Source organism: Myzus persicae, unplaced genomic scaffold (genome assembly GCF_001856785.1).
Source record: "Myzus persicae strain clone G006 unplaced genomic scaffold, MPER_G0061.0, whole genome shotgun sequence".
In the NCBI taxonomy this organism is placed as follows: domain Eukaryota; kingdom Metazoa; phylum Arthropoda; class Insecta; order Hemiptera; family Aphididae; genus Myzus; species Myzus persicae.
In genome coordinates, this window is record NW_019104148.1 from 1 (window position 1) to 13,824 (window position 13,824).

General features: G+C 30.1%; 3 protein-coding genes across 3 annotated transcripts; 1 reads left to right on the plus strand and 2 right to left on the minus strand.

Moving 5' to 3' along the window:
• Window positions 1-654: 654 nt before the first annotated feature.
• Window positions 655-4,799, plus strand: LOC111039279. The gene is made up of 3 exons (XM_022322713.1): window positions 655-1,185; window positions 3,631-3,811; window positions 3,882-4,799. Exons 1-3 carry the CDS (start codon window positions 1,038-1,040, stop codon window positions 4,531-4,533), a joined length of 981 nt encoding a protein of 326 aa, XP_022178405.1. The 5' UTR covers window positions 655-1,037; the 3' UTR covers window positions 4,534-4,799.
• Window positions 1,780-5,902, minus strand: LOC111039278 (putative nuclease HARBI1). Its single transcript, XM_022322712.1, has 3 exons — window positions 5,514-5,902; window positions 5,199-5,438; window positions 1,780-2,727 (listed from the first exon to the last, which is right to left on the minus strand). The coding sequence occupies exons 1-3, from the start codon at window positions 5,588-5,590 to the stop codon at window positions 1,845-1,847; spliced, it is 1,200 nt and encodes a 399-aa protein (XP_022178404.1). The 5' UTR covers window positions 5,591-5,902; the 3' UTR covers window positions 1,780-1,844.
• A 2,786-nt stretch (window positions 5,903-8,688) lies between these two features.
• LOC111039276 (protein transport protein Sec61 subunit alpha) lies at window positions 8,689-12,947 on the minus strand. The gene is made up of 9 exons (XM_022322710.1): window positions 12,740-12,947; window positions 11,541-11,608; window positions 10,950-11,015; window positions 10,674-10,884; window positions 10,342-10,599; window positions 10,095-10,261; window positions 9,892-10,032; window positions 9,574-9,822; window positions 8,689-9,498 (listed from the first exon to the last, which is right to left on the minus strand). The coding sequence occupies exons 1-9, from the start codon at window positions 12,744-12,746 to the stop codon at window positions 9,235-9,237; spliced, it is 1,431 nt and encodes a 476-aa protein (XP_022178402.1). The 5' UTR covers window positions 12,747-12,947; the 3' UTR covers window positions 8,689-9,234.
• Window positions 12,948-13,824: the final 877 nt, after the last annotated feature.

The following is a 13,824-nucleotide window of genomic DNA, read 5'->3' on the forward strand; positions in this document are numbered from 1 at the left end:
TCATAGTTTTATATGAGGCAAACCACATTGGTACGATATTATCGGATCGGTGAACGGTAGGCGCGCCGATAATCTTTGTGCGGTAAAGTTTAAAACTAAACGAATGTAATTAAATGTAGATGCGCACATTGCTACGATAAATCGCCGGTACGGTAAAATATATCGCACCGTGCACCGATATTTTTTTAACGTTGCATGCACGATAATTACCGTCTACCGGGCCGATAAATATTAATAGCAATAATGTTTATCTATTTTGTAATAATTATGATATACAATACATAATATGAAGCTGTTTAGCTGTTTAGCTGTAAAACTATATGTATATTACCATTATGGCATTAAGTGCTATATGTTATACGTACTAATTATATTATTAATATTTAAATTACGTATTCAAAGTACAGTAGGTATATCATAATAATTAATATTAATAACGAATTTTTTTATCAAATATACTCCTATACTCCCATTTTGCAAATGTGGGCAAAAATTACCTTTAGTTAGTTAAGTCAAGTCAACATTTAGAAAGCTATATTTAAGATTTAATAAACATTATACTTCACTCTTAAGTTTAAAGTTAACACCTGAAAAAATATGAATTTAACTCAGTTATATAATTACTTTTTAATTTAGCTTTAGGTAAAATGTAAAAACATTTTGATTAACGTATAGTACCCACTTTTAGCAATGTATACAAAATACGTAATTTCATTGTAATTCATATTAGTGAATTTAAGAAACTATATACTAAGTAGGTACCTACATTTGTCAGTTTCTACGAAACACTTTATGAGTACCTACAGTTCTTATCCCTAGTATTCTTATTTACACTTATAGGAAATTTAATGAAGTGATTTTTGGAAGAGCAAAAATATTAAGTTCATGGAAAAAGAACAGATCAAAATTTAAAATAGAATTCGTTGGTAGATATACTTTGTATTTTCAGACTTTTCAACTTTTGGTCAGTCACTAATCTTCTGTCATACAGAACGGTTAGAGTTTTAGTGTATTTGGATCTTTTAAAGATTTTAAAAATGTCAGCTATTAACACAGAATTGCTTATTTTAGAAGTTAAAAAATATGAGTTATTATATAATCAAGAACACCCGCAGTACAAGGACTACAGACAAAAGGACCGGATATTCGACAATGAGATCAGTAAGGCAATGGGAGGGGAAAATGGTAAGTAGTGTCATGTTCAGGGGCGTCATTCGGTGGTACTACCCTAGAAAATATTGAGATAACGCCCCTGGACATGTTACAATAATTGCACAACGATTTTAAATAATAAAATGTATATAAAAAATATTCAGATGTAAATAAAACTATTAAAATATATTTAGATTTTGAGTTAATCTAGTGAAATTTTTATAAAGAATAAACCTAATACTTATCCTGCAATGTTAAATATAGAACAACGAACCATTTTAAATTCATAATATGCACTTATAAATTGTACCTAACCTAACCAATGTAGTACCTAAATTATTTTAAAAGCTATATATAATTAAGAAATCATGATAACATAATATAACTATTCATTAAAATTTAAAAGTATTAATTAAATTAATAAAACGGTTTCATAATGTTGAACATAAAATGAATAGGTACTTCATAAATCATAAGAAAAATCAATTATTTTGAATGGGAATCTTAGACATATAGACATTATAAAACATCGGAAAATTGTATTTGGATTAAGAGTTATGATAATACAAAATAATACACAATATTAATTTATATATATTATAATATTTTATAACATACTTTTATTCATAAATAATAATATTATAATGTAATATTAAACTAAACTGCAAAAATAATGTGTACAAACATTACACTTACAATTCATTTTGAATAAACCAGTTTATAAATTTATTTCTCACTTCAAAAGCCTCATTGGATCCTCTTCTGGGATCGTTTATTAAACTCTCTAATGCATTCAAGTCGGGTGTTTGTTCTTGTTCAATATATTCAAAATAATCTGTATCGCCTGATGTATTAACTCTTAAAAAATTGTGCAAAATACATGTAGCCAGTACAACAGTATTTACTGTATCTACGTTCATTTCCAATGGTCTGGAGTAAATTCTAAATTTTTTAGACAAAATTCCAAATGCATTTTCTACGACGCGTCTAGCACGGCATAATCTGTAGTTAAACAAATCTTTTGTATGTTCTTGCCTTGACTGACGGTAGGGAAATGGCCTCATTAAGTATGATTTCAATGGAAAAGCTTCGTCTCCCAATAGTACATATGGTGTTGGTTCCTGTTGATTAGGTAATGGTTGGTCGACGGGTACATTTATTGTTTTATTTTGAAAACGTTGTCCCATAATTGATGCTTCAAAAATTCCTCCGTCACTATTACGGCCATATCCACCTATATCTACACAAACAAACTTATAATCTGCATCCACAATGGCCATGAGGACGACTGAAAATTTTTTTAGGTAACAGAAGTGTCTTGAACCGGTATTATTAGGACATTTTATGGTAACATGTTTACCATCGATGCTACCGATGGCATTTGGAAAATTCCACTTCTGTAAAAATGTTTCTGCTGACTGTAACCACGTTGATTGTGTTGGTTCAGGTAAATATATGTTTATCATTTTTCGATTTATAGCTTCACATACTTCCTTAATAATATTACTAACAGTTGAAAACCCCATTCGAAAACTATAGCCAATTGTTTTGTAAGAATCTCCTGTAGCTAAAAACCTAATAATTTAATAAGAAAAAAAGTTAAGTCAATTATTTTTTTTGTTTTAGACGATATAGTAAAATACAAGATGGTGGATATGATATTGCATTTTAACGCAATCATAAAAGTATTCTAAGATCCATTCTAATGTCTAAAAACAAAAATATTATAAACATAAACCTAAATACAAAATTATACCAGTTAAATTATAAAAAACAAGGCTAATTGGATTTCAACTATTTTTTTAGTATGGTAAAATAAGTATGTCCAAAATTCCGGTTTTTTTTACTTTTGATCTAACTAGATTTATCCTATCATTGAATATACTATTACATCATAGTGTTATTTACTAAATATTTCGGCTTCTTTTTTGACATTTATAAAGATTTTAAATTTTCTAATTTTTTTCATTTTTTTTTTTTTTACTAAGTAATTTCCTATTCACTCATCTGCAAAAATAATTTAACATGCTATTAGGTAGGAACTGAAAACAGATATAAAAATAAATTACTAATATAAATAAAAATATACTGTTTTAACTCAAAAAGTTTTTTGTAGATACCTATGATTTAATAATAAATTCGAATATAACACATCAATTACTGTTAGAGGTACCTACATCAGAAACGTACTATAGGAAAGGAGTTCCCTATTTTTAAATTTTTAAATTGATTTTGGGTTTGGGTTGTTATAATTATTATAATGTCTACTAAAATTTTAGAAATAAAAATAGTTAAATACCTATATACATTAAAATGTATAAATTATTTATTTTTATGAATTTTTATAGCTTAAGTAGTAATAAACATTTAACTACCTATACATAAATTAACTATCGTTTATTGTAATTTACTGATTTTTTAATAATTATTAATAAACACAAAAAAAACACTTTAATTATTCACATAACATTTGATTAGGAGCAATTCTATACAAACGGTGGCGCAATTTAAGAGACAATTATCAAAAATATTTGCGAGCAAATAAAACAAGAACTGGTCAAGGTGCAAATGAGGTAATCAATAAAAGTTTGGCCAACTACAAAAAGTGGCAATGGGCTACCCAAATGGAATTTTTAAAGCCGTATTTACAATTAGCTAGGTAATATGATTGCTAATTTTATTATTTAAATAGAAAATGAAAAATATAATAATTTTAATAAATATTACAGCACACTTTCTAATATTCCTGGACAAGAAGAATCTGTTTCTAACGTCCTTACAACTCAACCGAGACCAGAGTTCAGTCAAGAAATAGAAGAAGAGAATATCGGTACAGAAAAATCAGTTGTTGCACAAGTACGAAATACCTCAAAAAGAAAAAGATGCACAATTGAAGAAAACGTGGACACAGATTTGGGTATTCAAAAAGTAATAAATTATTTCAGAGAAAAAAATGAGAACAAACGTTCAATGACCGCGGTTGAACATACTTTTATGGGATGGGCGAAAACAGTAAGCACACTTTCCTCAAAAAGACAAGTGCTACTAAAAATGAAAATTGGACAGTTGATAGCAGATACAGAATTTGAAGAACTTCATGAGTTAGAGAAGATAAATACCACTATTACATATAAAGAGTCAACTCGTACAAACGTAAGTAACCGTTCGAATTATATGACACAGAATGAAGCCATCAATACAGGTCCCAGTTATAATACGTCTAACTGTGAACAGCTATACCCTTCTTGCAGTAATAGTAACGTATTGGAAACTCACGACAGGTCTCCCTCCCCAAAATCACAGTTATCGCAGTATGAAGAGGAAGTCTACCAAGAAGAGCCTGTAGACTTCACCAAAGAATTACCTTTTAATGAATATTAGATAATAATTCCTTATTAAAATTTAAAACAGTACACCTAAGTCATAACTAATAATTAATCATGATCATTAAAATACAATCTTTAAATCTTACGTGTACAGTTTAAGTAAATTATTTCAGAAAATTATCTTAAATGTAATTATATAACTTAATATTATAATGTAAGCTTACATACCTACATGTACTATAATTATTAATGATGTTATCGTAAATATCGATTTATTTTGGAACTTATCTACATTAAGAATTATAATATAGGTATGTTAGATAAGAATGCTATTTTCAGTCTAGTTTAATATATATATATATATATCAGTTAAGTTTTATTATGTATACTTATATAGAATATAGATACATTAGGTAATAGATATTTAAGTAATTCAATATAAAATATACCTTATAAATACAAGAAGTTAGAAGTACAAAATTATCACCGATTATATTATATCTAATAAGAATCAACCATGAGTTTTTAAAGTTTATAACGACTGAGGGACATAAACTATATATTACGACATTACATCCTAGATTATCAAAAAGTTAAAAAAAATGCTTAATTTAAAATCTATGAATGAGTGGTTGCTGGTTAAATACTATTCTATGGTTCTATAAGGCCATTGGCCAACCCAACTTGTTATTCTTTGAGGCACATATTGTTTTACATTACCTGAGAGCTACAACTAGGCGTTCTTCTGGAGATATTGGTTCTCTAAAACTAGTTAGCTGTTTCTCGATATCCTTGTATATAAAACTAAGCAATTGGTCAAAACATTCGCTATTCATGCGAAAATACAAATAGAACCGTTTAGGGTCTTTTCTGAGTTGGGGCATCAGTGTGTGATATTCACCGTACGTTTTTCGCTCTACATTTATTTGATGGACCCATAATCTTTTATCACCTATAGAACTGAATTATATTTAATTATTATAGTTATGTAATAAGTACCATCATTATACGAAATATCTTATTAAAATGACTTACGAAGTATCACCATTTTCTAATAAAGCTGTTAAAGCTAAAAATTCTTCATCTGACGAACTGGAGTCTGAATACATCATAAACGTATATTTTATATTATATTTTAATAATAATATATAACTTTGGCACAAGTGACAAGACGTATAATTAAACAAGTGATTACTGATTAGTGTTTAAGTTGTATCACATACGAAGCCCAGAACACCACTGTAGTATCTACTGCAGGGTTTCATTACATTACTAAGAACCGGGTCAAAGATAAAGATAATATATCGCCATGCAGATGTATATTTATGTAACCTTAGTCAATCGGCTAATATAAGTAGTGGGAATTAATCACTGATAAATGATTATTTACCTAATATTGTGCTAAACGATTAGTAAGTATGTATTTAAATATTTTTAAAAAGTTCTGTTTGTTTTAAATACAATAAAAAAGAGAACTTTATCAAAATTGTAAGACAAACAAAAAATATTGACAGCAAAAATACAATTAATTTTCGGAGATTCTTACATTGACATCTAATATTATTAATTAATTATAATTTTTTGATATAGAGTTTCTTTACAATTAATAATAGGAAAATTAAGACATTAGGTACCTACACATATTATTAAGACTTGTATTATAGGCTCATTTACAGAGAAATTATCGTCTTGTGGGAAGGGAAGGGTTTATAACCAAAATATTCATATTAATTTTACATAGCAGTCGAAAAAAAAATATTTTTGAAAATAAATTGAGAGGGTATAAACTATAAACCTCAAAATTTCTATATGTGTGTCAGATAATATATCGTACCGCATTATCGCAGCAGTGTGTGCTAGTTGTAACGAAAAACGTTCCGGTACGATATTTTACCGTCCGGTAACTCATATCGTTACCGGATTAGTGTGCAAGCTCCTACGGTAAAAATTACCGCACAAATAAAATATTGTTTACCGTATCGTTACCGTACCGTCTACCGCAGCAGTGTGCGCGTACCTTTACGATGTAGATACCCACGTGCGGCCTAAGAGAATCGGAATTTTTTCAATAATTTTGTCATCGATATTATCGAGACAGCGTAGTTGTCAGTGTGTTGGTCGTTTTTTCGACGTGACACGTATTCCGGTATTCGGGCAAGCCGAGAAACCAACCATGTTACCGCAACGTGTTCAAAAACCAGCATCATTCATTTTATTGACCCATCATCTCGAACCTCTTGAATGCGTCGCCACTCACCTCGAGTGCCTCTTTTGCCACCACCCCAGGAACCTCACCTATTCTCATCCGGAGGCAATTCAGTAGCGTTGTCGTCTGGCGACAACGTAATGAAAAAAATAATTCGACAAGCACCACTTTAAAATCCGCAATCAAAGCATATGACGCACGACCCCATTGATATTTAACCCAATTTAAGGCGAGGGAGCCCCGGCGTCATTATCCGAGAAGTCTCACTTCCTCAGTATCTGGTCTATTTCGTCGCAGCGCTCTCACGTGCATAACAGGGTGGTATAAGGGGAGAAGGGTGTAAGAAGGATTCGCTGCTTGCAAAAGCTTGAACATTGAACACAAAATCGTTTTTCCTCTTTTTTTTTATCCTATATTTGTGTCTGTGAGATAATTAATAAATTGTTATGGGCGAACAAATTAGACATTTGGACACAGTACTGGGAGTCGCTAATATCGGAGTGCGTCCGGTACCCCTTTTCTTCTAAACGCAAACATATCGTACCAGAGAATCTGTCGTCACGCCGGGCGTTGCTGCGACGTTGCCGTGGCGCGTCAGGATCGTTCGTTCGCGTTCCACGTTTTTATTATTGATTTAAGACGAGGGACAAGATGCGGTCTCCATGGCAACGTCGGACCCAGGGCAAAGGCGCGAAAGAGAGTGAGAGAGAGAGAAAGACAGAGAGCAAGCGAGTAATGGTGAGGAATCGCAAGAGGAGAGGATTATAGTGATGCCGCTCGCGGTGGCGGATAGGACGTGCCACGCCCAAGTGGTGGCGCGCTGCTGCGGATGCACTGCGTTCTTCCCTTACACTGCACACCGTTCGCCCACCAACGAGGCCTATGTATGCTGCCCCATACGCTGCGTGACCAGATGCCCACACGATAGCGCACTTGACCTCGTCACCTCCGTTAGCCGCAAGTTTGTAGCGAAAAATACAGTAATGTACTCACTCATTGCGCAATTTAAGGCATATTATAAAACCGTACGTGTCAATAAAAATTGACGCATATACTCTCGGAGGATTTTATGCAAAGTAATACTGCAATCTGCCACTCGCCCCTTAAGGGTCTCGTCACACTTCAGTATTTTCGCCCAACGGGTTTACCACCGCGACAATAAAACCGTTCGCGCCAATGCGCCACAATAATGACAGTATTAGAACCTAACCCGCATGATTCTCGGCGGTAAACGTACTATTAACTCAATTTGTGCATAATTATATCTGTTACCTATTACTTACTAATCTTTTCGTTTTACTATTTTAAATACTGTGAAGAATACACGATAGTACGACATACGATTAACCAAACTTACATAATGGCATTAATTATTATAACGTATGATTATTACTTACTTAACTTTTGAGTTTTACTATGTTAAATACAGGGAAGAATACATAATACTTTTATAATGTAAGTAAAATATATTAAACCTAGTCAAATGAAAATTATAAAATTTAATTATTGTTATTAAACTATTTAGGATAATTAATGGATATTAATCGTGTCATACATAATAATATGATAAAAGTAATAGCTATTGGTGATATAGAACCACGTGCACCTGAATCAGAAACTGGGCACATGAGATTCATCTCAATTCCCCATGCAGTTTTGATAAAACCACCTGAATATAATAGAATGCTAACAAAATATATTTATATATGTAATTCATCTGACATTAAAAATAATTCTGATGAATAAAAAAATGGTAAAATAATCAAAAATGTTTTTATTCAATTGTACGTAAAAATGTTAAATGAAAATATAAGAAAACCCTTATCATTACGCCATTTCAATTTTTGAACGACAATCAGACATAATTGATTTACTATAACAATTTTTCCATAACAATAGATATGCTTAAAATGCACTTCAATTACAGAATCTCATAAGTATATATTATTGTACCATATCAATTCATTTTTCTATTAATATAGAAAAGAATGATGGTAAATAAAAGATTTTTTAATTATTATTTATTAACATATAGCAATGAGTCATTAGTAAATGAAGTGACAAAACAATAGTTGAGATGGTCAGAAAAAAAATATAATCATTTGACTCAAAACATATTCTTAATTATACTGCTATTAACTTACTGTAAGTATTTAGTATTTACATTAAAAAAATTAGGAAGAATTGTTGCCAATTGCAACATTATATTTATATTATGACGTAAGCTTTAAGAGAAAAAAAATGTTCATATATTATAAATTTCCTATTTACTAACATTTATATAATTTACAAAAAAAAAAAATTATAATAATAATAACAAATAAATATAAATTTGTTGTGGGGACATTTTTTTTGGACAATTTTTAAAATAACATTATTTTGAAATGCTGTGTCGGTTTATCAATAAATTTTTATTTCTAAAAATAAAGTTATTTTCAGAATAATTTAAATTTGAGTCATGCGTAGACCATGACAACAACAGTTCTGTCCCATAGGGACTTGATGATTTTTTCAACAATTTCATTAACTGTTCGATAATGTATTAACATTTTAGAACAACAAGGTACTCATACCACCCATTTCACTTTGTTCTTTAACAAATATTTCAAAATACTGGTATATAATAGTAACAGCTAACAGGATACCCGTACCCGATCCAATGGCACCCATAAAGTCAGCCAACACAGACAATGCACCAATACAAAGTCCTCCAAAAGCTGCAGCAGTAGGTATATAACGGTTCAGTTCATGAATCATAGAGTTATCCCTGTGACCACGCATAACCATTTGTTGTTCTTTCAATTGTTTCGCAACCTATAAACATAAATGTTTTGTAATTATAGAATTAACATAAATAAATAAAATTGAATATCAATTTGCTGTACTAACGTCTTTAGCGGATGACCCAGAGACTTCAATCCAAGTTTTGGAAAAGAATGCACATGATCCCAACATAAATACAATATAAAGAATAGCGTGAATAGGATCTTCTGCAATGTGAGATAGATTTTCTGGTGGAGATAAATAATAGCACAAACCGCCAACTGGATATGCTCGTGCTGGTCCACCACCACCAACATCAGCCCAAACACCCAATAAATTCACTAATATGTTACCATGGAATTTTACAGCCAACATCTATAAATTAGATATTCAAAACATGAGTGGTTATATTATGTAATCAAAATTTAATGACAATCTTTTTACCTGAGATATAACGTATAAATTTGATACTAGAGCAGATTGTAAAATGATAGGAATGTTAGATGTATAGAATAACTTGATTGGATAGCTGCTATATTGTCCACGATACCTGGCAGACTTAATTGGTAGATCAACTCGGAAACCCTATAATATTTTCATGAATGTATTAACATAAAACTTAACACTTTTTTTAAATTTTAACCTACTTGGAAGTATATTACAATAGCAAACACCAATACAGTTGCCAATAAATTCATCAAATTCGGTAAGTTTTGTCTATAAAATGCTTCTCTAAGTGCTCTAACTTTATCCTGTCTTGTGGCCAATAAATGGAACAAGGCTATAACAGCTCCTTCAAATTCAGTACCTCGTCCTAAAAAAAACATAAATAGAATTTTACAAACCAACTATAAAATAACCAATACCTTGTAAAAATCTTTAAATAAAATTCACCTGTGTTTACAGTTGTTGGACTGAAAGCTTTCCAGACTATTGTTTCACAAATATTAGTTGCAATGAAGAGTGATATTCCGGAACCTAACCCATATCCTTTTTGCAAAAGTTCGTCCAATAACAAGACAATTAATCCAGCCACAAACAACTGGATGATGATTAGCAAGCATACGCCAGCTCCAATTTCACTGGGATCACCATACATACCAGTCATAACATAGACAATTGCTTGACCAACAGTAATAACCATACCAAACACTAAAACCAAAAATATTTTTGAATTAAATAAAATATTTATTACATTTTAAATTTAGTTTAAATATAAATCATACATTTTTGTGCTCCATTAAATAATGCACGATCTTTAGGAGTATCACCAACTTCAATAATTTTAGCTCCAGCCAACAATTGCATGATAAGCCCTGAAGTTACAATTGGTGAAATTCCAAGTTCCATTAAAGTACCTCGATTTGAAGCCAAAATTACACGAATCCAATAAAAAGGATCAGCTGAGTCTGAACTCATAATTCCAAACAAAGGTATCTAAAAATTAAATCATTTTTCAATTCTAAAAACACCAAAAATGATTATAAGATAAAATAACTTACTTGACAGCAAACCAAAAAAATGAATAACGTAATTGCAGTCCATAATACTTTTTCTCTGAATTGGATCTAAGCAAAATAAGAATATATAATTAGTAAACATTAATAAAACATTGATTAAATTCATTATTTGTAATTGATTGTAATTTAAAAGCAAATATATTAATAATTGACAATCACTTCTCTGCTATCAATACATAATTTAAAAAATATATACAAATAACAAACCATCAAAATAGATTAAAATTAGCCTGGGAATCTATTTATTATTATTATTTTTTATTTTTATTTTTATTATTTATAACCAATAAGCAAATTAAAAATAAATTCATCAATTTAAATTAACATATTATCTAATAAATATGTTTATTTGCTTAATTAAATCATTGAGTATATTCAATATTGTACGATTTACTAATACACTCAATGCAAAATATAAGCATATTTTTTTTAACTTAAACAAGACTAATATTACTTGGATCTAATGATTGAGCAGTAGTTATTAAGACACATAAGTTAGTTTATTTGGTCTGTTTTTAGTGACCTAAAATGACCCTGTTAACATAAATAGTTAAGCTGCGCCTAAATACTTACTTTTCGTTCAGGTTTAGCAATTTCTGGAAGTATACTGCAGAAAGGTTTAATTACTTCTAAAAATTTAACTGAAACAAAAATAAAGAAACAAATAAATTAAATTTTTGTACCGCGGAGATCTGTGTTTTTGAACGATCTGAAATGTAAGTATTAGGTAATAAATAAGATTTTACGAGTACATTCAAAATTAAAAATAATTTTTGAAAGAACTAATAATTTAATTTGTTGGACACAAAATATCAGTGTATACTATGTAATCAACTAAACAACAGTGCACACAAAATGTTTTATGGGCTTTGATTAAAAATTAAAATATTATAAAACAAATATACAATACATTATTCAATTGTTATTGTTTTCTCAATGTCTAAGGAATATGCGCAATGAGAGCGAAAATTAAACTTTTGGATAATGTGTTTAGGTATAGGAATTGCATTTGAATCAGTAATCTAGATAGAATTTTTTTAAAGATTGTTACCTTACTTTAATATTGAACAAAAACTATCATCTTTTTCACAGAGTAGGCACTTAATAGAAAGGTAATACTATTGACATTTTGAAGATTCATAAATCAAATAGTAAGTTATTATACAACAAGTAAGTGTAAGAAAAGTGCCAAATATGCAATTTCAAAATAGAACACAAGACATTACACATTTACAAGATTTGCCTACAAAATGTAATAATTAAATTATTCATTTAATGTTATTAATCATGTGAAGATATAACAGACAAGCTACGTCACATAAATCCATGCTTGAAAAATGAAAGTTATTAAATTTATAAATTAATAAGTCTCACCTAGTTTTAATTCTATCAGTTAAAATTAAAATTTAGCTTATTAAAAAACAATAAGCCCAATACATACACTATTAAGTATATAATCAATGAAACATTTCAGAATGAATGGAAAAACGATTTCTTAGGATCAAAAACCTGACCCACTTTTTAAAAACCGAAAAAATTGTTGAAATGTTTCAAACGAATTATTTTGGAACTTATAACAAATTAACAAATCGTTTGAGAAATAAATAAACTTATGATTGTAATTAACTGCCGAGAGATAAATCAATTTACAGCAGATGCCCGTTGCCAACAGGTACCGCAGATTTAAAGGGGTTCCTTCGCTAAAGAAAACTCGAAGTATTTAAAAATGTAAGCCAAAAATATAATGGAAAATAAACAGAAATAATACTTACAACCCATTGTGATTGATTTGTGTTTGTGACAGTCTTTTGGCTTCAATTATTAATGGACATCAGTAGTAAAACGACACGTATTAAACGTCAGGAACCATAAGAGACGAGTGATCCGCAAAAGGTGGACGTCACGGAGTTAGAGTACAGTTTACTTTCGATATTCTGTGGAACGTACAACCACGTAGCGGCTTGACCGACAACATCAACACGAACACACATGCAACGATTTTTGTCGATGAGTCGGCGACACGTATAGTGTACGCTGCCAAAGAGGTTGCAAACAAGCCCTTCCACGGACGGTGTACATGAGTACAACATACCATTTTTTAATTTTTGTCATGCAACGTTGGACCATCGTCACGTTATTTAAATAAATAATATTGATATTATATAATACGAATGTGACATTATGGCATAATATTATTTTATTAATTATTGTTATACACAATTAACATAAAATGTTATTTAAAAATTATATTGTTTATTTATATCTAGCCTATGGATCATGAATTCAAATACATATATTTATAGATAGATGGATATACTATTTACACAGACTATAAATTATAATATAGCATGTGCTATTTATACTATGAATATAAGTACTATATTCTAAAGTACTCTAAACCATGATTGTCTATGAGCGCTGGTCGGATTAACAGTAACGGTTTTCGATTTTTTTTTTTACAATATTCAATATTCTATAATTTCAAAATTTTAGCTACCTAATGGTTACATTGATAGAGTAGAGCCGTGGAGGACAATCAAACAAATTAAAACATTAAAAACATTTCTAAGAAAAATTGTGATTATTTTTTAACACCTTGATCCAAAAATTAACAGTTTGTTTTCTGTATTTTTTCATTTGGTGGGCTGGACACAAAATTAATTTGTTCAAAAAAATCTGAATCTAAAACATAATATATTAATATATTATGCGTCGTGGCCAATGGAGATCGCGAAAAACAACACAATAACATTAAATATTAAAATGTAGGTACTACATTTATTTAGCTATCTCAGTTTGTGGCTCAGTGGCGTAGCCAGGGGGTAGACTGAGGGGGCTGCAGCCCCCCCCCCCCCCC